This window comes from Chroicocephalus ridibundus, chromosome 14 (assembly GCF_963924245.1).
Source record: "Chroicocephalus ridibundus chromosome 14, bChrRid1.1, whole genome shotgun sequence".
In the NCBI taxonomy this organism is placed as follows: domain Eukaryota; kingdom Metazoa; phylum Chordata; class Aves; order Charadriiformes; family Laridae; genus Chroicocephalus; species Chroicocephalus ridibundus.
In genome coordinates this window covers 15,534,751-15,561,283 of record NC_086297.1, presented here as the reverse complement: position 1 = coordinate 15,561,283, position 26,533 = coordinate 15,534,751, and the positions used below count along the sequence as shown (strand labels likewise).

Sequence of the window (26,533 nt, the reverse complement as noted above, 5' to 3'; positions counted from 1 at the left end):
AGAGAGGTGATTGCAGTCACCAAGGAAAGAATAAGAGTGAAACTGTGCTATATATTTTGTACTCACTGGCTATAGGTATGTCTCCGGTCCCGTGTGCAAGTGGTGCACTCATGGTCATCTTGCTTGGTTGCTATGAGCTCTGACTCACTTTGCCAGTGGCAGAAAGCTGCATTTATGACTTTGTAGTGTGTAATTTTGTTGGCCAGAACATGTGGTCTGATTAATACATGTATTTTTCATTATTCAAAATGCATTTAGAAGTTGGAAATCAATCCAAAGCACTGGTCTGGGAATTTAGAACAGCGGGGGGGGGGGAGGGGGCGGGGGGATAAAAAGAGGTTTTCAAGTCTAAATTATATAATATGTTATGTTTTAATGTTCTTTAAATTTTTCCCAAAATATTGAAATCTCTAACTTTCACAGGCCTTTGAAAAGCAAAAAGGAAGATATCCCCTGTGAGTCAAGGAAACTTTTTAGTTATCACACTCAATACCAGGCTTTCTCTTCTTTCAACTGAATTAGGCATTGCTGAAAATGGGCAGTTCTTCTTGGGCATGGCAACATGCTAAAGGAATGAATCCTCATGCTCTCCAGCCTTCACCACTGACCTGCTCCAGACACAGCTGCAGCTCCTGGCAGCTGCAACAGCATGAGCTATTTGCCTTAGCTTATGCTGTGCAGCTGTTAACAGATGGGGAAACAAAGCAAGATCCCATTCTCGTTTCTAACTCCCATCTCCATGAAGAACTTGCTTCAGCTTTCATAGTATACCTGGGGCAGGAACTGCCCACTCATTCTCCTGAGCTTTTGGGTGTGCTTAAAAGCAAAAAATAAACATACCAGCTATGCAAAGGTGGCCAAATACCCATTGAGGACTACCAGAGCCTTGCTATGGCATGCAGAGATGCAGTCAGGAGCTAAGGTTCATCTAGAACTGAAATTGTCCAAAGATGTCAAGATCAATAACATATGTGAGCAGATGCACAGAGAAGACATAGGCTCACTGCTAAACAGGGAAGGGAAACTGGCCACTAATAAAGGAGGACTCAGGAAACTACAGGCCCATTAGTCTTACTTCAATTGCTTGGAATGTAATGTAATGAGTCCTCCTAGAAACTGTTACTAACAGAATGAAGCAGGTGATTGGGAAAAGCCAGCACAGATTTACCAAAAGCAAATCATGCCTGAATAACCTGATCACCTTCTACAACAAGGTAATATCTGCTGTTGACATGGGGAGAGTAGTGGACGTTGTTTCCCTGGACTGCAGCAAAGCATTTGACACTGCTTCCCACAGCCACTTTCTGGACAAGGTAGCAAGGTACAGATTGGATGGAGGGTTGCAAGATGCGTAGCAAACTGACTAACAGGCCACACTCAAACAGTGATGGAAAATGGTTTTGACTCAGACTGGCAGCCTGCCACAAGTGGGGTCGCCCACGCTGTTCGACATCTTCGCAAATGATCTGGGCACAATGGCATTGAAAGCACCCTCACCAAGTTTGCCGCTAAGGCCAAATTGGGTGGTGAGGTGGACATGTCAGAAGGCAGAGCCATCTTACAGAGACACCTGAACAGGCTGGAAGAATGGGCTAGCAAGAACTGTATGAAGTTTAACCAAGACATAAACAAAGATCTCAGAACAGGTTAGGGTGTCCACTGGGGGCCCTGGTGGACAACAAGCTGAACATACATCAGCAGTGCACTGCAGCCTCAGCAAAAGCAAATCAGATCCTGGGCTACATCCCGGACTCAGCTTCCCTTCCCTTCCCTTCCCTTCCCTTCCCTTCCCTTCCCTTCCCTTCCCTTCCCTTCCCTTCCCTTCCCTTCCCTTCCCTTCCCTTCCCTTCCCTTCCCTTCCCTTCCCTTCCCTTCCCTTCCCTTCCCCTGCCATAAATTACAAACTATGTGACTACACTCAGAGAGGCAAGAAGACAGAGTGATGAAGATTGGAGAGGTATCAAAAGTTTTTCTGGGGAGGAAGGGAAGTAAAGCACAGATCAGCCCAGCCAGTACACCTGCAGGATAAAGTAAAGCTGATAAGAAAGGGAAATAGTAGTGAGAAACGAGAGATCAATGACCTGTGGTGAAAACCTGATGTGCAAAAACCCTTGGCACAATGGAAAAGCAGAGGGTATTATGGTGGGAAGGCAGAGAATGGTGGCTTTTGGTGGCAATTAGAATTAAGCCAGATGACCCAGGAGGCCAAAAGCAGTGAAACATGTCAAGATATTAGAGGGCAGTTTGTAGCAGGAGATACGGAGAATTACAGAGACTCAGAACTGCAGTTTTCATGAAATGGAGAAAAAACCTGTTTTCCTCCTGGCCACCTACCCAATCCACACTTGAACAAACATTGATAAGATATTGGGGAAAGGAACAATAAAAATCCATCTATGAGTGTTAACAACTCCACGAGTCATAAGGCAGAAGTGGCCACAGATGTTCAGCCTCAAAGGTACAAGGGAATTACTAAGAATGCACATACTGTGCACTGTATTTTAGCAAAAGCACCCCAAATAGATGCCAATGAGATAGAATGCTGCTGTCTTTGCTGCTTCTTGTACTCTTCTTCCCACGCAAGTTTCTCAAAATATTTCTAAGTATCATGGTGTCCTGGTTCCGGTGGGGACAGGGCTAATTCTCCCCAGGCTCCGGCAGGGACACAGGTATTCCATCCCAGGTGAGCCGTGCCCAGGCTGTAGCCAGGAGCTGCCGGGGGAGTGGGCGGGAAGTCACCGCTGGGAGCGGGCTGGGGGTCCCTGTCCCATTGGTGAGTGGTGGTTCCGTAACTGTGTTTGTACATTCCCCTATCCGTGTTATTGCTGTAGTTTTCCTGTTCCCTTTTGCTCTTCTGTTAAACTGCCCTTGTCTCAACCCACGAGTTTTGCCTTTTTCTTCTGATTGTCCCCCAGGGGCTGGGGACTGAGAGAGTGTTCGTGTCGTTCTTTCTTGCTGACTGAGAATAAACCATGACATACGGAAAACAAAGCAGGATATATTTTTTTGGCTTTGAATGGGCAAAAGCATTAAAGTTAAGAGAGGAGGTTTTCAGCTTATCCTAGAAGACAGAAACTAACCAAAAGACTAGTGCAGCCAATGTTGCATTTTATTTTATCTTACTGTAACCTGATGGTGCCATTTAACTTCTGCATTATTTTGTCTTAACCTTAAGTCCTGAGAGTGATGTGATACCTGTGAAGCTTAAAACTGAGTTAGTCTGAGATATTACCGTCTCCCTGATCTCTCTTGCCCAAAGACTAAGAGGAGTTACTATCCAAGAAGCTGGCAGTGATCTGAGCTGAGAACCGGTGTCACAGGGGTCATGAGAGGTGGAATATCTTCCCTTTACTGGCAAAAAGTCTGTGGCATGTACCAAAAACAGTGAGTGAGAGCACAGCTGCAACCTGTCTGCTACATTTGGACATCAGAGGTCTCAGGATGATTTTGAGAAATACTCTTATCTCATAATGAAGTATGTAAAACCTGCTGCTCTTGTGTAGATCTAAGGAAGAAGGGTAGCAGCCACAGTGAACGCAGAAGGTTTATCTGCTACATCTTGTAAATACACTGGAGTAGCTCGCAAGTTACCTAGACAGCATACGATGATTTTCATTATTGTCCATGGTCTGAACAACTTTGTGTAAAATGTTTATTTGCTTCTCTCCCCAGGAATACATTGTAACGGGACATTTGATCAATTTGTTTGCTGGCCTTACTCACCCCCAGGAAACGTCTCTGTTCCTTGTCCTTCGTATTTGCCGTGGATGGAAAACGGTAATGTGAAAGTGGTCACTTCAAGTTTATGCTGTGAATCCAGCTAAAGGACAGATGGTGCCGGTCTCTCTTGTCCCAGCGTACTCTGAAGTGTCAGGGCTTTCTTGTCTCACCTCATTTCACCTCTTTTCTGATTTGTGGAACAAAATTGTTGTTGATGTTTAATTATTTACTCTTTTTCTCCATGTGTGCTTGTTACAGCTCCATACCGTCTGCTACAAAGCAACATTTCCAAGATCATGTAACCTTTATTGGCAGTAGCAGACTGGGGGTTCAGCTTCTGAGGTTCATGTCTGGGGTCCCCACCGGCGCCAGACGTGAAGCTCTGTCCCAGAAAACTGGAATAGCCAAACAAAGCAGCAGTCCAAGCCGTCAGCCCTCCAGTAGGTCATACCGCTGTACCAGCAAGTGGCGTGGTGAAAAAACAAGCTTTCTGAGAAGCCTTTTCTCAGAGGGATTGGAGCAGGGAGGCTCTCAGGAAGGGAAAAAGAATGACATCTGCAGGAGCGAAACTGTCCGAAAGCAAACAACATTCCCTTTCTCCTAAACAAACGAAAGGACATTCCTATCACTGCGGCTTGGCATTTCTGAGTCCTGCTACACAACCTTTCTTAGCTGCATGTGGCTCTCTTAGCTACATTTCTAATAATACTTAGAAGGACCAATTGTGCCCGAGTCCTTTAGTTTATGGGAGAATAGTATGGGCTGCTTATCCTAGCTTTCTATAGCCCACCTCAAACATGGTTTGTTCTGTAGCATCATCATTTGTGCTTTTTTGTGCTGCTAAATGTACAGAGACATGGCTGCTATCTAGTCTCACAAATAACTGCTTCTGCCAACCCTTTAGAACAAATTCAGCTCTTCATCATAAACATAAAAGCATCTTCCTTCCCTGCATGCAATGGAAATTCTTTTTTTTTTCTCTTTTTCTGACTAAATTTCTATAAAAGCAGGATGTAAGACATTGTAACAGGTTATGAAGCTTCTAATTGTGTCAGCAGTAGGGAACACCGTGGGCCTGCTGTGTTGCAGGATCGTCTGGCATTCTCATCCATGCCACAGCACCTTAGGAGAGGAGTCAGTAGAGGCAGCCCAACTGTCTGTTTGTCCTAGAGAGTTTGCAGGACTGGGCTTAGGGTTGCTTGTGGTCCCCATTTCCATGGCTGGTCCCATTTCCAAGGCACAAGTGTCTCTGTTCTGGGACACCAATGGACTGGGACCAGAAATGCTTGGACGCTTGGGGTAAATTTATTGTGTTTTGTCATCATTGCCAAGCCTGAGCACTGAAAAATTAGGGTAGTCTAGAATCCTGATCACATTTCATAGATGCGCTCTGATTTTCTTTTTCAGTGTCCAGTCTCCACACAGAGTTCTTGCTCTATCACAGCAAACTGTGTTCCCAAAGCAGTTCTCTCAGTTCCAGTTATTCTGAGCAAAACAAGATACTCTGTTTGTTGCTGCAACCCTTAAACACTTTCTAATTCAAACACAAATGAAAAAGCTCAGGTCTGATTAGAAATAAATGGAAGGCAGCTGTTGAGGACAACACCAAACAAACATCAGCCAGAGTCCCCATGTCATTCTTCTGATGTTATGAGCGAATTCTTAATTAGTATAAACTAGGACAATGCAGTGAAAGCCAAGAAAGCTTCACCGGTTCACAGCACCTGCTGATCGGACCTCAAAGCACATAAATAAGACACCAGACACAGCTGTTTCAGAGAAAGATCATTCCAGAATCAAACCATACTCTTCCTCCTACAACTTTGACTACACCACCTGGGCAATGTGGTACCAATACTTGATGGAACCTTTGAGCCTAATGAGGAAAAAGTAATAAAGTGAGATGTAGGCTTTTCTTTTGGATGTAGTAACTATGTATTTTTTGTAAATACCAGGTACATTCTGGGAGTTTATTTCTGCTAGATTACATTCCTACTTAGTCCTATGTAAATACAAAAAATATATTATCAAAGACAAAAGTGGTTTTTATTTCTTTTTTTGAGTGAGGGTGAAGTAGTGTCTATTGCTGTGGTGTAAGGGAGAAATCTTTAAAACGTGTATGAAAAACGAAATCTTTATTTTGACCTTTCAGACTAAACCTCTGTTTACTTTCAGGAAGTGTAGGGTATGTATACAGAGTCTGCTTGGATGACGGGACTTGGCAAACAAAGGAAAACTCCACAGACATTTGGCGTGATAGTTCAGAATGTTCTGAGAAAAATCATTTCAAAAAAAAAGTAAGTATGTTCTATATTACGATTTAATACTTTAATCTTCTTGAGCCCTTCTTAAGTAACCGATAAAACATTTCCAGTGAACACCAGCAAAAGATGTTCAGATTTTACTTAGATTACCAAATGGAAACCTGTTATTTTATTTAGAAGAAGCAGAAGAAAGATTAAGGAGGGGAATTCCTGCTTTAGATGCCACAAATTAGTTTCTGTTCAGAGTCCAGTGTTCACGTGTTGAATTTCTCCGAACGAAATTGAAAAAGACTGCAACTTGACCAGCAAATAACTTAAATTCAAAGCACCCCATCATCTGCCCCAAATCGCTGCGGTCTACCAAGGCCAGGCAACTTCATTCCCTGACGCTTCCTGTGCCTTTTAGCATTTAATGAGCCGTTAACCGGCCCTTTCAAATTTAATTAGTTACAGACTGAAGGATTCATCACAATGCAAACGCCATCTGCCCGGGTCTGACACAGCAGGCAGCCGGGGTGCTGGGTTTGTCAGCGGCGGGGAACGGCTCTCCCGAGCCGCACGAAGAGCGAACTACACGCTCCCGCCTCGGCAGCGCTCGGCCCTTTCTACCGGGGGGGAACTGGAGACAACCGCTGCTCAGCGCCGGGCCGCGGGGCTGGGAATGGCGCTCTCGCAGCTGGGTGCGGTCCCCGCCCGGCAGCCGCGGGTGGCCCCGGCCCGGGGCGGTGCGGGCGAGGACGGCCCGAGGGGGGCTCCGGGCGCGCTGCCGGCTCGGCTGGGCACGGGCTTGCGAGGACCGCGGCGGAGTTTGAGGTAACGGCAAAGTGTGTGGCTTATCGGGTTTCAGCTTCTTGTAACTTCTGTTGTCATGGAGTTCAGCTCTGCCGATGTCAAAATGAAGTCTCTTAGGTAAGCAGTACTACCGTCGATTATTTTTTTCCTTTTTAGTACTTTGTTGGGTGAGCACTCTTTATTGGGTAACATTATTGATTCCTTTATTCAACGCTATTAGTTCAGGATCCCCATGTGCTATTAAGTTTTTACTAAACTCTTTATATAGTGAGTACATGAACTTCCAAACTTACAGTTTATTTATACAAGTGTGATAAATATTCATAAGTACTGAGAGTTTTCCATGGTTTGTTGACCATTCTGGATCGCAAAGTTGTGGGTGGGAGACACATTAATTCATCTTGTGTGACAGCAGGCAATGTCTCTGAAAGCTTTAACCAGCTTTCTTACCACCACAAATGTGGTTTTGTACCTGTTTGTTGTATTTAGTGGAAAACACCAAGATGTTAGAAATAACCCAGAGCCAGTATCTGCATACACCGGAGGAATCAGCTTGATTTCATTTGCTATGGTGTTGCAAAATTGTCACAGCCAAGATGATAACTCATGCTTTTTATTATGTTCATGCCTGTTTGAATGTTTTCATGGGGCAGAGTGACTAATGGCTGTGCTATGGGATCCTCATACACACACGCTGCTCTACCTGGGCACTTTCACCCTCTCCAAGAGTTTCTACTACCAGGGACAGCCCACTCGTACTGTCCAGATAGTACTCATTAGCATAAAATGATTAGAGACCCTCCTGGCTGGAAGACAGGGCTAAAATCCCTGGTGCTGAGAAGTAAGACAATTCACAAAGAAAATGGCAAAATCACTGAGGAAAAGACACAGGTTCCAATAAAATCTTTGCAGGGCAAAAATGGATTATGAAAGTACCTCTAAGTCATATACCCTGTATCTCTATGTCCCCTCTGCAGAGAAGCTTTTACTGAGCTAGAAAAGCAATATGAAGAGATGAGAGGTAGACGTAAGCAGCTAAATGGAAAAACTTAGCAAGACAAAATGTTAAATGAAGCAAAGTGGAAAGAAAGTGTGGGTGCCCCTCTTCCTCCTCTGAGGTCTTATTCGTCATTTGAAGACATTCTAGACAGCTCTAATTTTAGGTTTTTTTCTTTGAACTCATGGCAGAAGTCAGTCTATTCCAATGACTAGACAGAGCTGACTCTCAAAATTGTACAGATACAACTGGTCTGTAACTGTGTCCCCAGGCCACGCACACGGTAATGGCACTTGTGTGTACGGGTTGAGTGCAATGATCTCTGCAGTTATTAAACGACCAGGATCCATTTGGTGCATATAATCATGGCAACGATTGGCTGTAAGTCAGACTACAAACGGTGTTTGTGTAGGAGCAATCTGGAACGAGATCGGGAGTGCCTTCAAATTTAAAAAGAAACTAAGGCTGTCTGCACAAGTCTCTGTCACGCAGTGATTTCATGAGGCGATGGAGGGAGCGGGCACCAGGAACCTCCGCTGGTTATGTTGCAATGCAAAGAAGTTGGCCTCAGAAGTTTCTGAGCTGCATTCGTGCTCTGCCTGCATGTGTAACACACTTTTCTTCTTTGTTCCTAGGAAGAAGAACATAAATTACTTACCACGTTACAGTTGTTGTACACTATAGGATATTATTTTTCTCTCATCTCACTTGTATTAGCTCTCCTTATACTTTCTTTCCTCAGGTTAGTACAACTTTACATGTGTTTAAAAGTACAGACCCCAGTACGCACACTCTTCTTTTCATGTAATTTAATTTATTGCTTAGCTTCTGAGGTGAATAACTTGTATTTTCCTAATAAGCATTATAAAGGCAATTCCCAAGCAAGATCCACTGATAGCAACAATGTGAATACAACAGTATTTTTTTCATTTCTGCAAATTAAATATATTCCAGAGGATTCATACATATATTTTTTTTCTCCCACAGAAAACTTCACTGCACAAGAAACTACATCCATATGAATTTATTTGCATCTTTTATCCTGCGTGCCACAGCAGTTCTTATAAAAGATACTGTATACTACAATATTTACTCCAAAAGACCGAATGATGAAACTGGATGGATATTATACCTCAGTCCTGAGGTAACTTGTTAGTTCCTTGCTAACAGTAAATGTGAGCTGCTAGTGGCTATAATAGTTACAGTTTTGGAAGTTTGCCATATAGCAGACAGTTTTGAGGTGTTAGTTGAGCTTTGAATGCTGAAATTTTGCTGACAAAGCTTGGGTTAATCAAGAAAAAAAATCTGTTTTGATAAATTTTAATAGATTGGTTTTAATGAAGCCTTGTATTAAAAAAACAAATTAGTCAATAGTTATATTTAGAAGCATCTAACTAAGCAAAACAACTTAAACCTGTATTTTTTTGGAAGAAAACTACATATTTATTTGGCACTTCTATAACACTATATTTATTCACTCTTGATATGCATAGGACAATGCAATGCACACAAATCTTGCTTTTAACACAATGTTATCAAACATTTGTTAATGTTTGATAACACAATGTTAAGCGGTTATTTGCTGTGAAAGAAGATGAAAAGAGAAAAAATATAGTTTAAAGGCTTTTCTATATTAAGAATATGTGCTAATTTTCTTACACTTGTTTAGATAATGGAATAACAACATCTCTCATTTGCAACCACTGTGGAGAAATTACACTTGTATGATGCTGTATGAATATAGTTTGCCCGTATCAACAAGCAAAATTACCTGCAAGATGTTAACAGTGACTATTATTTTAATAGCTCATTGGTAAAAATTCTGAATAAGCAGATCATGACAAAGAACACATATCCCAGCCTACACTGTCATTGTCTCTTCCTACTTGGTACCTCCTCTCAAACTCCGACAATGTAGGAGCCTTTAAATCGTCTCACTCCCCTGCAGCCTCTCCCAAGCAGCAAGGAGAATCTTGTGAGATATGTGACCGAATCGCAGTTGTATCACAACCACGTGCTAGTTTTAAAACGGCTGCTAAAGTAACAAGAGAAAATCAGGATTTGTCAGAGCTTTTATATATTAACAATGATTCCCGGTCTCTCATTTCTACAGATTGTAACAATTTGCAGGACTGCCCAGTTTTTCATGCATTACTTTGTTGGGGCAAATTATTTTTGGCTATTAGTAGAAGGAATTTATCTCCATACATTATTGATAACTGTTGTACTCTCTGAAAGACGACTGCTACAGACGTATATTGTGATAGGATGGGGTAAGTACATAACAATTTCCAGGTTTTTGATTCTGTGCTATTTATTGAGTCAGTGGTGGACACTTTGTAATTAAGAAAGAAAAAATCTGAACTCTCTTTTATTTTTTTGTTTTGAAGTCAACAATTCTCAATAAGGTATACCAGCAGTGATACCGTTCATTGCAGTTCAGGTTGATCTGCAGGTACAGGAAGTGAGTGAATTGTTTCATAAGAGAACTGTAGCCTAGTAGACAGAACAAGATGAAATTTTACTATATTTGTCGGTATTTTCCATCATCACTGAATATTATGATACTATCAGCAACTTCATTTTCTTCCTTTGTAATAGAGTATCTACATAGCAAAGATTAACATTAACAATTTTCTTTTATATGTTCACCTTAAGTTCTAAAGTGTACTTTAAGTTAGAGGACAATCTTTGGAATAGAATAGAGTAGAATAGAATAGCCTAGCCTAGCCTAGGTTGGAAGGGACCTTTCAGATCATCTACTCCAAGCATCAGCCTAACACTGACAAAAACCATCACTAAACCATATCGCTAACCACTACGTATACCTGTCTTTTAAATACCCCCAGGGATGACGATTCCACCACTTCCCTGGGCAGCCTGTTACAATACTTAATAACACTTTCAGTGTAAAAAATTTTCCTAATATCCATCTAAACCTCCCCTGGTGCAACTTGAGGCCGTTTCCTCTTGTCCTATCGCCTGTTCCTTGGGAGAAAAACACCAACTCCCACCTACCCCCTCCTTTCAGGGAGCTGCAGAGAACCAGAAGGTTTCCCCTCAGCCCCCTTTTCTCCAGGCTGAACACCCCCAGCTCCCTCAGCTGCTCCTCACAGGACTTGTGCTCCAGACCCCTCAGCAGCTCCATTGCCCTTCTCTGGACACCCTCCAGCACCTCAATGTCTTTTTTGTGGTGACGGGCCCAAAACTGGACACAGCCCGCGAGGTGGGACCTCACCAGTGCTCGGTACCGGGGGATGGTCACTTCCCTAGTCCTACTCACCACGCTGTTCCTGGTACAGGTCAGGATGCTGTTGGCCTTCTTGGCCACCTGGGCATACTGCTGGCTCACATGCAGCTGGCAGTCGACCAACACCCCCAGGTCTTTTTCTGCTGGGCAGCTCTCCAGACACTCCTCCCCAGGCTTGTAACGCTGCATGGGGTTGTTGTGACCCAAGTGCAGGATGTGGCACTTGCCCTTGTTGAACCTCATAGCATTGGCCTTGGCCCATCGATGCAGCCTGTCCAGAACCTCTGCAAAGCCTTTCTACCCTCAAGCAAGTTGACACTCCCACTTAACTTGGTGCCATCTGCAAACTTATTGTGGGTGCACTCAGTCCCCTCGTCCAGACCATTGATAAAGATATTAAAGAGAACTGGCCCCAGTACTTAAGTCCTGGGGAACACCACTCATGACCGGCCACCATCCATTCACCACCACTCTCTGGGCCCAGCTCTCCAGCTAGTTTTTAACCCAGTGAAGAGCACTCCTGTCCAAGCCATGCGCAGCCAGTTTCTCCATGAGAATGCTGTGGGAAGCCATATCAAAGGCTTTACCTTTCCCTCATCCGCCAAGCAGGTCACTTTGTCATAGAAGGAGATCAGGTTTGTCAAGCAGGACCTGCCTTTCATGAACTCATGCTGACTGGGCCTGATCACCAGTTGTCCTTCATGTGACGCATAACGGCACTCAGGATGATCTCTTCCATGACCCTTCCAGGCACTGAGGTCAGACTGACAGGTCTGTAGTTCCTCAGATCATCCTTCCGGCCCTTCTTGTGGATGAGCATCACATTTGCTAGACGTCGGTCAACTGGGACCTCCCCAGGTGGGGATGTCTTGGATGGAAAGTGTCTTGCTGAGCACTTCTGCCAGCTCCCTCAGCACCCTCGGGTGGATCCCATCAGGCCCATAGACTTGTGTATGTCTAGGTGATGGAACAGGTCCCTCACCATCTCCCTTTGGATTACGGGTGCTTCATTCTGCTCCCCACCCCTATCTACTATCTCAGGGGTCTAGTACTCGGGGAATAATCGATACTACTACTAAAGACTGAGGCAAAGAAGGCATTAAGTACCTCGGCCTTCTCCTGATCCTTTGTCACCATTTTACCGCCTTCATCTGATAAAGGATGGAGGTTATTCTTAGTCCTCCTTTTATTTCTAATGTATTTATAGAAAGGTTTTTTATTGTTCTTAGCATCCAAAGCTGAGTGAGGTTCTAGTTGGGCTTTGGCCCTCCTAATTTTCTCCCTGCACAGCCTTACAACATCTTTGTGGTCTTCCTGAGTGGTCTGCCCCTTCTTTCAAAGGCCATCAACTCTCCTTTTTTCCTTCAGTTGTAACCATATCTGGTTAGGTATCGTGTACATACTGAAATGGATCGAGCTCTCCCCTGGGGTGGATGAAGAGAGAGTTGAGAGCTTGTGGGTAAGGATTAAGGGTCAGGCTAATACGAGAGACACTGTTGTGGGTATTTACTACAGGCCACCTGATCAGGATGGGGAAGATGAGGAGGTCTTCTACAGAGAGCTGAAAGTATCCTTGCAATCACAGGCCTTGGTTCTCATGGGGGACTTCAATCACCCCGATATCTGCTGGGAAGGCTACACAGCCAGGCATGTACAGTCACAGAATCACAGAATGGTGGGGGTTGGAAGGGACCTCTGGAGATCATCTAGTCCAACCCCCCTGCCAGAACAGGGTCACCCAGAGCAGGTGGCACAGGAACGTGCCCAGGTGGGTTTGGAATGTCTCCAGAGATGGAGACTCCACCACCTCTCTGGGCAGCCTGTTCCAGTGCTCTGCCACTCACAAAGGAAAGAAGTTCCTTTTTATGTTTAGGTGCAACTTCCTATGCTCAAGTTTGTGCCCGTTACCCCTTGTCCTGTCCCCAGGCACCACTGAAAAGAGCCTGGCCCCATCTTCCTGACACTCATCCTTTCAGTATTTATAAGTGTTGATAAGATCCCCCCTCAGTTGTCTTTTTTCCAGACTGAAGAGACCCAAGTCCTTTAGCCTTTCTTCATAAGTGAGGTGTTCCAATCTCCTCATCATCTTTGTAGCCCTTTGCTGTCCCCTCTCCAGCAGTTCCCTGTCCTTTTTGAACCGGGGAGCCCGGAACTGGACACAGTACTCCAGATGCGGCCTCAACAAGTCCAGGAGGTTCCTCCAGCGTGTTGATGACAGCTTTTTGACTCAGGAGCCAATAAGAAGTGTACTACTGGACCTAGTACTGACAAACAAAGAGGGACTGGTGGAGGTTGTTAAGGTTGGGGGCAGCCTTGGCTGTAGTGATCATGAGAAGATAGAGTTCAGGATCATGGGTAGTATGCACAAAACAACAAGTAGGATTGCAACCTTGGACTTCAGGAGGGCTAACTTTGACCTCTTCAAGAAACTGCTTGGAGAAATCCCATGGGCTAGGGCTCTGGAAGGCAGGGGGGCTCAAGAGAGATGGTTGGTATTCAAATACCACTTTCTCCAAGCTCAGGATCGGTGTGTCCCTAAGAGCAAGAAATCAGACAAGGGAAGCAGGCGACCTGCATGGTTGAGCAGGGAGCTTCTGAAAAAGCTCAAGTGGAACAAGGAAGTTTACAGCACGTGGAAGAAGGGACTGACCACTTAGGAAGATTGCAAGAATGCCATCAGAGTATGCAGGGATGAAACAAGGAAAGCCAAGGCCTCCTTGGAATTAAGCCTGGCAAGGGAAGTTAAGGTCAACAGGAAGGGTTTCGTCAAGTATATTGGAGGCAAAAGGAAAACTAGAGAAAATGTGGGCCCGCTGTTGAATGAGACAGGTGCCATGGTGACAGAGGATGCAGGAAAGGCAGAGTTACTGAATGCCTTCTTTGCTTCAGTTTTTACTGCTCAGGCCGACCCTCAGGAGTCCCAGACTTTGGAGGTAACAGAGAAAGTCTGGACGAAGGAAGACTTCCCTTTGGTTGAGGAGGGTCAAGTTAGAGTTCAGTTAAGTAAACTGGATATCCACAAGTCCATGAGTCCTGATGGGATGCACCCACGAGTGCTGAGGGAGCTGCAGATGTCATTGCTGAGTCACTCTCCATCATCTTTGAAAGGTCCTGGGGAACAGGCGAGGTGCCTGGGGACTGGAGGAAAGCCAGTGGCACTCCAGTCTTCAAAAAGGTCAAGAAGGAAGACCCAGTAAACTACAGGCCAGTCAGCCTCACTTCCATCCCTGGAAAGATGATGGAACAGCTCGTTCTGGGCGTCATCTCAAAGCATATGGAGGAAAAGAAAGCTATCAGAAGTACTCAACATGGATTCACCAAGGGGAAATCATGTCTGACTAATCTGATAGCTGCCTACAATGGCATGACTGGATGGGTAGATGAGGGGAGGGCAGTGGATGTTGTCTACCTTGACTTCAGCAAGGCTTTTCACATGGCCTCCCGCAGCATCCTCATAGGGAAGCTTAGGAATTGTGGGTTAGATGAACAGACAGTGGAGTGGATTGAAAACTGGTTGAAAGATAGAGCTCAGAGGGTCGTGATTAGGGCCACAGAGTCTAGTTGGAGGTCAGTGATGAGTGGTGTTCCCCAGGGGTCAGTACTGGGTCTAGTCCTGTTCAGTATATTCATTGATGACCTGGATGAAGGAGTGCACCCTCCGCAAGTTCACCGATGACACAAAGCTGGGGGGGGTGGCTGACACGCCAGAAGGCTTTGCCGCCATACAGTGAGATCTGGACAGGCTGGAGAGTTGGGTGGAGAGGAACCTTATGAAATTCAACAAGGGCAAGTGTAGGGTGCTGCACCTGGGGAGGAATAACCCCCTGCACCAGGACAGGTTGGGGGTGACCTGCTGGAGAGCAGCTCAGTTGAAAGAGACCTGGGAGTCCTGGTGGACAACAGGATGCCCATGAGCCAGCAATGTGCCCTTGTGGCCAAGAAGACCAATGGCATCCTGGGGTGCATCAAGAAGAGTGTGGCCAGCAGGTGGAGGGAGGTCATCCTCCCCCTCTACTCTGCCCTGGGGAGGCCGCACCTGGAGTACTGTGTCCAGTTCTGGGCTCCCCGGTTCAAGGAGGACAGGGAACTGCTGGAGAGGGTGCAGCAGAGAGCTACCAAGATGATTAGGGGACTGGAACACCTCTCTTATTAGGAAAGCCTGAGTGACTTGGGTCTTTTTAGTCTGTAAAAAAGAAGACTGAGGGTGGGTCTTATCAATGTTTATAAATACTTAAAGGGTGGGTGTCAGGAGGATGGGGCCAGTCTTTTTTCAGTGGGGCCCAGTGACAAGAGGCAACATGCACAAACTTGAACACAGGAAATTCCATCTCAACATGAGAAGGAACAACTTTCCTGTGAGGGTGGCAGAGTCCTGGCACAGGCTGCTCAGAGAGGTGGTGGATTCTCCATCTCTGGAGACATTCCAAACCCACCTGGACGCGTTTCTGTGCCACCTGCTCTGGGTGACCCTGTTCTGGCAGGGGGGTTGGACTAGATGATCTCCAGAGGTCCCTTCCAACCCCCACCATTCTGTGATTGTGTGATCTCTCTGTTCATCTAGGCTGGTCTTTTTCCCTGATGCTGGTTTTCTGGCACGTGGGGATGGCCTGCTCCTGCACCTCTAAGACTTCCTTCTTGAAAAATGTCCAGCCTTCCTGGACTCCTTCTCCCTTCAGGACTGCTTCCGAAGGGACTCTCTCAAGCAGATTCCTGAGAAACTAAAGTCTGCCCTCTGGAAATCCAAGGTGGCAGTTCTGCTGACCCCCCTCCTTGCTTTTCTAAGAATGGAAAACTCTATCATTTTGTGATGACTATGCCCAGGACAGCCTCCAACCATCACATTCACCACAAGTCCTTCTCTCTTCACAAACAACAGGTCCAGCAGGCCTCCTTCCCTAGTTGTCTCCCTCACCAGCTGTGTCAGGAAGTTATCCTCAACACATTCCAGGAACCACCTAGACCATTCCCTCTGAGCTGTATTGTATTCCCAGCAGATATCTGGTGGGTTGAAGTCTCCCACGAGAGGAGACAAGGGTTAGCGATCTTGAGACTTCTCACATCTGCTTGTAGACTATTTCATCTACCTCTACATTCTGGTTGGGCCATCTGAAACAGACTCCCACCATACCTGCCTTGTTGGCCCTCCCCCTGATTCTTACACATAAACACTTGACCCTATTGTCACCATCATTAAGTTCTTGACATTCATAAGACTCCCTAACATACGGAGCCACCCCACCTCCTCTCCTTCCTTGCCTGTCCCTTCTGAAGAGTTTGTAGCCATCTAATGCAACACTCCAGTCATGCCAGTCATTCCACCACGTTTCCATGATGGCAACTGCATCACAGTTTTCCTGCTGCACAGTGGCTTCTAGGTCCTCCTGTATGTTGCCCGTGCTGCGTGCATTAGCTTCAGTTGGGCTAATGGTCCTGCCACCTTTTTGCTGGAGAAGCCTTAACTCCTACCTGTCCATTCTCAGGCTCAGCCATAGTTTCTGACCCATCAATGACCCTCACGTCTCCGCTGCTGCATGAATCTCCATCCCTTGCCTTCACTGAGTCTGCAGACCAAGCAACCTCATTAGCATCCTGTCCCACAGACATTGGCACACCACCCCCAGGTCTACCTCTAAAGAGCCTGGTTTCATCCCCTTCCCCCTTCAAATATAGTTTAAAGCCCATTTGATGAGCCCTGCCAGCTCCTGTGCCAAGATCCTTTTCCCGGTGAGAGACAGGCATACTCCATCCATCTCTGAAACACTGCATGATTCAGGTCTTATATTTCAGGCATTTTTCAAGGAATAAAGACAATGTAAAGTTAGTTACAAGCATTTGAACAACTTTGTGTAAATTATGTCATGTAATCTGACAATTACATTTCTTGCTTACTCAAAGAGCACAATTCTGTATCTTGCCTGCACAAAGGAGAAAATCAAGGTTTCCCGATTCCCAATGATCATCTAAAATCTACCTGTACAACTTTCAGGCCTTTGAAGGCTTTAAATGAAGACAAAAAATGTACTCTTAGACAATGTGTAAGTTTGTTGCAAGATTTATTGATTCAAATCTGGTGGCCTGAGCTAAGGAGGAGGATAGAATGGGTGGCCATAAGAATGGTTTTACAAGCTGGTTCACTATCACCACGTCTATGTCTGGTGAACTGTATTGTCAGATGCAAAATTGTGTATCCAGGACTGTGGGACTATAGTGTATAGCCCATTTAAAAAAAAAGGAGCAGTGAGTTTTAGAAGGATTTTATTATGGTGGATGATGATATAGTTGTAAATAAATTATTCCGTATTTTCTGTGCTGTACTGCTTGCTAATATCTACCAAAGATAAACATTTTAAAGAGGTGTTTAAACTCAAAAATAAATAACTGAAGCAAATGGCAGTTAAAACTGAAATTATAATTATTATAGTTGGAATGCTGCAACATTTACACGTTTAAAGGAAATTTTTTATTATTGTTATCAAGGCTATGATAAACTCCCTGTCAGTTTTACAGTAATTCATGTCATTCAGTTTTAGTTATCTAAAAGTAGTCCTAGGCTCTCTCTGTACCAATCACTGGGAACGAAAACAGTTCACTTTAATTCTCTTTGACATCTACCTTACCTCTTGAATTGTGAAATGGGAATTGAATAGCATGTAAAAAAATAGTCTACTGGAAAAATTCCTAGAATTACCTGAATATCAGACAGGGCCATTTTTCATGCTCTTTTAATAAGACTGTATTAATTTATAAACAAAGAACGATTGCTGTAGAAAAATGCCAACACTTAAAGCAAGATCCAAAACAGGACTTCAGCATCTAAAATGCCACACAAGGGGAAACCTGGGCAAAAAAGTTTCAAAGGCATGATGTAAAACCCTGTTGAAGTACACAACATAATTTAGGGCAAAACTATCTGGTCTGAGAGAATAAAGATCCACTGAAGAACCCAGAAAACTTAACTCTCTTTTATAGAAATGGCTTGTGTTTACGACTACTGACAAGATTAAAAGATATCTGACTTTTGTCTCTTATAGCGTTTGAACCAGGTTTTGAATTTGTATGAGCTAGTGTTGTAGGCATTGTTCTGAAGATGTGAGTACAGCAGATTGCTTCACTTTGTGCATTGTGTAATCTTGTTATCAGAGATCAATAAAAATGTACTCAGACCCAGTAATTTTAGCAGTGGTACATTTAATTTTGGAGGATTAGATCAGTTAGTTACAAGTGAATGTAAAGCTCATAGTTCACGTTGTGCCAATTTTTTTCCTTTTGTTAAGAATAAGAACAGCTATTTTCTTTTCTTCTTGTTTTACAGTTTCAAATCCAAAATAAGATTTTATTTAGCTTCCTGTAACAATAGAAGAATTCCATAGGAGGTTCCAAGGTAGATGTGAAATTCCACATATGAAATCTTTTTTCACCAAATCCACTCACACATTTAAGCTGAGAAGAACACGTACATATATGCCAGTATATTACAGCTCAGATTTGGTGACCTAAATCTAGGTACATATTGCAACATCTCTATGGAGGATGATGTTTTGTCAGGACAAATACTAAACAGGAACTGTTTCAAATTCAAATATTGCATTTTGGTACTTGGATAGAAATTCACTGGTTAGAATTGTCTCAGGTCTTGTCCCAAAACAAGTCTAGTTTCTCAGGGTAAAGGATTTTGTTAAAAAAAGGAGATAAAATACATTCCTATACCCTTCTCTGCACAGTCAGTGGTGTGTTGCAAGTATTTTGGACCAGCTTCCTTATGTTTACAGGGAAATAAAGCAGTTAATATTAAGAAAATTAAAGCTTTACTGATTATCTAGCTATGAAGTCAAGCTCCATGTGATTAAAACAGAATTCCTAATTTTGTCATCCTCATGCCACCTCCCAACTTCTGTCGTTCATCTGATCCCCCAGTATGATTTATGCTGTGTTCACAGAGTGCTGAGTGCTGTTTTCGTATCAGACTTCCTGTGGGCTCTTAGAATCAGGTAGTGCTTAAATCTTTAGTTCAGTCTACCTCATGGAGGAGGCGATTCATTTTATCAAACGAGGTTAAATTTAGATAACTTGTATCGAGACTCTCTCTAGAACCAAAGGAAGAAGACAAGTAACTTTGAAGAGTGAGATATTACAATGTTCAAGAGAAGTGGGATATTACATTAATCCTTTCATGCATCTCTAGATATAGTCATATTGGAACTTTCTTATTTCCTACAGCATCCATTTCTCTGGCCTTACTTGTATTCATCCACTATGGTGCTGTGAAGATCACTTTTCAAGCTTGCCATTTTGAACATGCTGTCTCATTTTTGGCATCCCTCCTTTTCCTCTTTTACTTCTTCCTTATCAGACATTAGCTAATTTCCTTCATTTCCACACTCATTTCTGTTTTCCTCATCTACTAAAAGTTTCTGTCAAAGCATAACACCACATTTAATTGTTCATTGCCAAGCCTCTGGACTTTCTCCTCTGCTGCCCCTGACACTTTAGAGGGTCCTTCTCACCATCCATGCCTTGATTTCTCTGTTCCCTCTCACTTTCCTCTTTAAAGATCCTTTGTGCTGCATTAGCATATGGGCTGCTGACACATCAAGACCACTGTCTTTCACACTGGTTAGTGTTGTCTCACTGCTTCCTCACTCTTCCCACCTCTCTAAATCCATTTGTTGCTTTGATCAGCAGCTCACCGTAGCAGGGTCTAATCATCTTATTCCTTGTTCAAACAGGGTAAGTTAATTAAGAAATTTGCTCACTTCTGTAAGAGTATAAATAACAATGATCATCTCCTTGTTGGTTCCACTCCATTGCTCTCATACCTGTATCACGTTACTGATTTCCTAAAGACTTTTTCCCACTAATTAGCTTAATTTCTTATTTATATTTATTAGAATTACTACTAAGATGGGACATCTGGAACCTATTGTAGACATGTGTAGTGCTGCTGCTGCTGAGCCAGCAGGGGCACACCATGCTTACACTTACTGAGACACACTTCCTCAGCTACTGCCCAGGAATTGCACTGGATGACATCACCTCATCCTCCCAGCTACCATCTTTGCCCACAGGACAACCTCATACTCCCCTGGACATGTACCTCCCTTCCCAAGTGGTCCATACCCTGGTTGTTCTCTCAGACCCACTTGTTGCACCAATGCCACCCCCCACCCAAGTGAGACCCTTTCTATGTCTTTCCTCATTTTACCCACTCAGAAGTCTATTATCCCTGAGAGAATTTTGCTTTTGGCTCTTTCTCTGCATTGCCACACTCCAGGTCTCCCCATGACCTTAGCTAGTGTACCAGAATCCCGAATAGATCCTGTTCTGGCCCCTGTGACCCACATTTCCTTTTTTTTCTACCACATCCACCAGAAAACCTCCTGTGCGTTATTGGGCTGAGAATCCAGTCGAACACCTGCCTTTTGTATCTCATGTGCCTTGTGCTTGTGATTGAAGCTTGCACCTGCACATTTGTAGACTGATGGAATGATGTAGTAATCCTTTGTATCAGTTTTTTTTTCTGTCTGCGGTCTATGATCAGCAGGAGGAGGGGCAACAATAGGGGAATGGGGACTATGGATTATCTTTAAGGGGTCTGGGAAAAGTAAGCCAGGAAAAAAAGCCTTTGTCAGTTGTTTTAATTAACTAACTAGACAGAGTTCCATGCTTCCACTGAAAATTCTTTAAGGTTCAACAAATAAAAATGTTAACAATTGGGGCCTTAGGTCATCTGTGAGGCCCCAAGTGCCAATTATTTTGAATTCTCAGGTTCAGGAATCTAGAAAATTTGGACAGGTCATCAGTGTATGGGTGGGTGTGTATATATGTATGTATCAATTTGAAAATGCAAGATTCAACTGTACAATGAAATTTAATTTTGTATTTGAACTACAAATGGAGAAAGCTGGGATCAGGCTGATTTTTGTACAATTCTAAATAGAAGAGTGAAAAGCATATGCCTTTATACCATGCACTACTGTAACGTATCTGTGTTTTGTACAAACCATTCTGCAAGCTTGGCTGTCATTGACTCCTTTTTTTTTTTCAGTTGTTCCTATCCTCTTTGTGGGCCCTTGGGGAATAAGCCGATCAAAACTGGAGAACACAGGGTAGGTTACTAAATAAAATGTGCCATAGAATACAGGTTTTCTGTTTGCTTAATTTTTCTGGAAGCCCTTGACAGTAATTGACACAAGTATTGACTATGGGATTATATTAAGATTATACAGCACTTATTAATACTTGTTACATTTTCTAGGTTCATTTTAGTGCTTTTTAGTAAAACTATTTCTAGAAATTCTCAGATGCATAAATCAAGAAGTAGAACGAACATTCATTGTTCCTGAAATAAAAGCTATTGCATCCAATGTTCGTCCACTTACAGGAAGCAAATTGTCAGCAGAAACATCTTCACGGAGAGCATCTTGTTAGTAAGCAAAGGAGACCAGTGCTTTCCTTGGAGACAATCTACACCTTGAGTTTAATTAGTATTCACTGCCTTTTTTTAAAAAAAATATTATGGAAGATAATGACAAAAACTGATATTCACTAAAAGCTGATATTAAATGAATGTGTTCAGTATTCAGTGAATGAATCAATAAGAGTAACTTGCACTAGTAAGCATCAGTTTTCCAGTCTTCTGGTCTTTGATGATTGCATAGACTTTGTTGTTTATGTATGGTTTCTATTGTTCCCCTTTTTTATTCATGGTTCCTAGAGAGTTTTGTTTGGAACACCAATATAGTTACTAAGCAACAACTGCTTGAGCAGCCCTGTGGAAAAGGACTTGGGGGTACTGACGGGTGAAAAGCTGGACATGAGCCAACAATGTGCACTCACAGCCCAGGCAGCCAATCGCATCCTGGGCTGCATCAGAAGAACCATGGCCAGCAGATCCAGAGAGGGGATTCTGCCCCTCAACTCTGCTCTGGTGAGACCCCACCTGGAGTACTGTGTCCAGCTCTGGAGCCCTCAGCACAAGAAGGACATGGACCTGTTGGAGAGGGGACAAAGGAGGCCACGAAGATAACCAGAGGGCTGGAGCCCCTCTGCAGTGAGGACAGGCTGAGAGAGTTGGGGGTGTTCAGCCTGGAGAAGAGAAGGCTCCGAGGAAACCTTAAAGCCCCTTCCAGTCTCTGAAGGGGGCCTACAGGAAAGCTGGGGAAGGGCTGTTTGCAAGGACATGTAGTGATAGGACGAGGGGCAATGGTTTAAAGTAGAGCAACGCGGGTTTAGATCAGACATTAGGAAGAAGTTCTTTACACTGAGGGTGATGAGACACTAGCCAGGTTGCCCAGAGAGGTGGTGGAGGCCCCATCCCTGGAGACATTCAAGGCCAGGCTGGATGAGGCTCTGAGCAACCTGATCTAGTTGAAGATGTCCCTGCTGACTGCAGGGGTGTTGGACTAGATGGCCTTTAAAGGGCCCTTCCAACCCAACACATTCTATGATTCTATGATCAGGAGCAAAATCACAATTATAGTCTTATAGGATTAGGTGTTATATAGACTGTAAATGACAAGCCAGGATTCTACAGGCTAATTTCAGGCTAATTAACACGAAGGAACATGTACATAGGAAAAATTAGAAAGTCAGAGCAGGAGAAAAGGAGACAGCTTCAAGGAAACAGTATCCATACTTTTTAGCAGGTCAAGAACCATGATAGAAATTCATAATTTTACCATTTCCAGTTTCAGATAGATAAATCTGAGTAGGATGAGTTCATTATGAAGGTTTGGTGCCATGTACAGTTGTTGTGTGGATCCAAAGACTGAGTTTGCCAGATAGTTCTGAAGTTTGCGGTCTAGGAAAACATCTCTCAACATTCTGATGGAAAGATCTTCCGAATAAATACAATTACAGCTGTTGGTGAGACTCTTCCTAGTTTTATTTCATTTCTCCTGAGTGCCACCTTTCAGATGAACTTTGTCAGCTTCCTTGTGAAATACATCCATTATGTAAGCTTTCTGGTTTTCTTTTTCTATGAAAATAATGTAATTATACTTTAAATTATTCTTCAGGTGCTGGGGAACAAATGAACACATGGGAATTTGGTGGATCATCCGAGGACCAATGTTGTTTTCCATTGCAGTAAGAATTATTTCATCTGTTCATAATGTCAAGCAGAACTGTGATTTTCTTTTGTGACCCTTTCTCCAAGTGTAATCCAATTTTTGGATTAGAAAAGATGAGACAGAAAAAATTATACATGAAGTTTTTTACTGTGGGTGGATGGGCTTAACATCCTTTTTGTCCATCTACAAACAACAGGGATTTCAGTGTCAGCCTCTCAACACACTGCTGTTTATCTGTGCCATGAATTCTGCACAGCTCCATCTATATCAAAGGTGGAGCCCTTTGCTTCTTACATTTTTTACTTCTTATATTTTTACTCTTATTTTCTCAATGATCAGATTACTTAGGAGAGTGCTACCATGTAGTGAGCACCACTAGAAAACTCCAAATTCTCTATAGAGATCTTTTGATAACAAGGATGCAGAGAAGTAGCAGCAGAAGTACTGAGGGTCATGGGGAGAAAGGATTCACCTCATGAAACAAAATGAATCATAGACTGACTTATGAATTTTTTTCTTAAATAAATGCAAAAAAGCATACACCTGAAATGCAGTGATAATGAGGAGATGGAAATAACATGATCAAAACAACTCATGAGGACATGATTACACAGAATTTTGGTAGGTGGAACTATGGTGTGTGTCCATAATACTTTATATTCTCACGCAGTCAGCAAGGAATAAGAGGATTAGTGGAATAAGTGATTTGATTAGCTAGACAGATGGCAAAGGTTGTAGAGAAGAGACGTACCTTAGTCATGTAAATGTGCATGGGGAGTAAAAGAAGGATTGCTCAAACTGTAATATTAAGGAATTGGTGCATTCAATGCATTAATTGGAAAGGAGGGCACTGGTTTCTGTCCCACTGGAGAAAAGATATAGAAATGAAAACTTCAGAGAAGAAACAATGGACTTTGTTTTGCTGCTGCTGAGTTGGAGACAACTGTGTGAAAGAGAAAGTGGGCATTGTTGGGACTGAGCTGTAAAATGCAGAAACATGCTCAGTAGCCATCAAACCCAGTAAATAATTAGAAGGACAATGGAAAATTATAAAAAAAAAAAAAATTGCTGTGGAGAGGAGTCAGAAAAGAAAGCAAAAAGGCGTGAGAGGAGGCAAAAGCCAAAAGTGACTGAAACTGTCCCAAAACTGAGGGGAAGGCAAAGATGGATGAAGTCCAGATCTGAGGAAATCTGAACTAATTTCTTCCTGGACGTGTATAATTATGAAAGAAGACTCAATCACTGGTTTACTTTTTGAGGGCCTGAGCAGAAAATACACAGCTAGTGGAATACGACCAGCAGAAACAAATAATAGTATTTCTGTTACATCAAAGAGATCAAGTGTTTTGCTTTTGTTGCAAGAACATTAAGTTCACTGATGTTAATATGCTCAACCCAGAGCACGTCCCCTGAATAATAGGAAATTAAACAGACTTAAGAGGCAGGAATGCATTCCAAAGTAACTTGAAGACTAGCACCTGGATGGAGACAATCAGTAATTTAAAAATACCTTTTAATTAAGCTATTTCTGCACAATGTCCTTTTAGCCAGTGACACATTAGGGCATAATCTTCGCTGATGTAAATCAGTGCAAAGAACTGAGGATGTGAACCGCTGTTTTTAGCAAGAGAAGTAATGTCAAGATTGCATGTTACATCCAGAACACAGCATGTTGGAGGAAGTGATTATTCCTCTCTATTCAGCACTTGTGAGAGTCCATCTGGAATACTATATCCATTTTAAGACATTAACATACTGGAGACAGTCCAACAGAGGCCATCAAGGCTATTGGGGCCTGGAGCTCATGATGTACAAGAAGAGGATGAGAGAACTGGGTTTCTTCAGAATTAAGAAGAGAAGGCTAAGAGAGGATCCAGTTGCTGTCTTCAGTAGCAGTAACAATGGGGGCATATGAGGCCAGGAGGGTGCACCAAAAGGATGGTAGAAAATAGACAAGAGCCATAACATACAAAGTTCTGACTAGATACAAAGAAATTTCTGAAGATAGCTTTCTAACCTTAATTCAGATATTAATTCACAGAAAAATCAAGGTGGACATAAAGTGACAGAAGGGATATGAGGTCACCTTAGATTTACATGTAAATAGATAAATACACATGTATGTTATTCCTCTGACATAATTTTTAATCCCTGATTTTTTACATTACATTTTGGGATCTTCTGCCTTGGTGCTATTTCCCAGATTCAGATAGCCCCAGCAGTTTAATTTATTCTGAGCATGTAGCCTCTGATCATTACGATAAGCTTTCTGAATAAATGCCACTAGGACATCCTGTTGCTGTTAGGTTGCAGGACATTCTGTCTGTGATTGTTCCTCAGAATCACACTGAGTGACCCTTACTTGGAAATTGCATCTAAGGCAAACAGGAAATACAGAATCCGGTTTGCCAGTGTACATGATGGTGGCCAGCAGCGGAGCTGAACGTGGGCAGATTCCTTCTGTGGCTAGGTCAGTGTCAAGGTCACTTCGTCACTGATACCATGGGAGCGGCAGGGAAGGAGTTGATGAGAACTGAAATGGAAAGGTTAAGCAAAACAGATGATATCAGATTGCAGGAGAATGGAACATCGAATGTGACTAGAAATGGGAAATCAGAAGTAGCAAAGAGTGGTGAAGAGGAATTACGAGGATGCTCAGCAAGATAAATTGGATAGAGGGACAGACACAGTATGGATGCAAGAGAAATACATAGTTGGCAGAAATGAAGGGGTTAGAAACCCAGAGATGGGTAATGTAATAACCAGACAGGATCTTCTTGATATCCTGTTCTTGGATATAATTCAACAAACTTATCTAAAATCCCCTGGCAAAATGTGTGTCACCACTACCTAATGATGGTTGTGCATGGATTACAACAGCCAAGTACTGCAGCTGGACCCTGTCCTCATAGGGCATAAGTTGGTGTAGAGGCCAAAAGCTGAGGAGGTACAACCCCAGGCACCAGTATATGCTGTGGTCTACCCAGGTGGAAGGAGGCTTTGTAGAAAAGGACCTGGGGATCCAGGTGGACACCGACTTGACTATGAGCCAACCATGTGCCTTATGGGGCAAAGAAGGCAAATGGTATCCTGAGCTGCCTCAGGCAAAGCATTGCCAGCACGGCAAGGGAGGTGATCCTTCCCTTCTGCTCAGCACTCAGCTCTAGGCCACACCTGGAGTGCAGTGTCCAGTTCTGGGCTCCCCAGTACAAGAGACATACTGAGGAGAGACCAGCAAAGGGACACAAGGATGACTAAGGGACTGAGCACCTCTCCCATGAGGAAAGGCTGAGAGAGCTGGGAGTGTTCAGCCTGGAGAAGAGAAGGCTTAGGGGGATCTCATCAATGTATGTAAATACCTGAAGGAAAGGTGCGAAGAGGACAGAGCCAGGCTCATTTCAGTAGTGCTCAGAGACAGGACCAGAGGCAATGGGCACAA

At 43.4% G+C, this 26,533-nt stretch overlaps 2 protein-coding genes across 4 annotated transcripts in view; one reads left to right on the top strand and one right to left on the bottom strand.

Moving 5' to 3' along the window:
• The first annotated feature begins 6,654 nt into the window (after positions 1 to 6,654).
• GLP2R (glucagon like peptide 2 receptor) overlaps positions 6,655 to 26,533 on the top strand; it is a 31,888-nt gene continuing 12,009 nt past the window's right edge. For 2 of the 3 annotated variants that reach the window (XM_063352131.1, XM_063352133.1), the window contains exons 1-5: positions 6,655 to 6,893; positions 8,761 to 8,917; positions 9,887 to 10,046; positions 21,069 to 21,129; positions 23,041 to 23,110. In XM_063352131.1, the coding sequence (XP_063208201.1) occupies positions 6,853 to 6,893; positions 8,761 to 8,917; positions 9,887 to 10,046; positions 21,069 to 21,129; positions 23,041 to 23,110 (489 nt within the window). In that variant the 5' untranslated portion in view covers positions 6,655 to 6,852. Of the gene's footprint in view, positions 6,894 to 8,408; positions 8,516 to 8,760; positions 8,918 to 9,886; positions 10,047 to 21,068; positions 21,130 to 23,040; positions 23,111 to 26,533 lie in introns of all 3 variants that reach the window. The other variant, XM_063352132.1, reaches the window with a different exon arrangement.
• Positions 6,915 to 26,533, bottom strand: part of GAS7 (growth arrest specific 7) — a 160,143-nt gene continuing 140,524 nt past the window's right edge. The window contains exon 13 of the mRNA XM_063352129.1: positions 6,915 to 8,404. Within this exon, the coding sequence (XP_063208199.1) occupies positions 8,258 to 8,404 (147 nt within the window). The 3' untranslated portion in view covers positions 6,915 to 8,257. The remainder of the gene's footprint in view (positions 8,405 to 26,533) is intronic.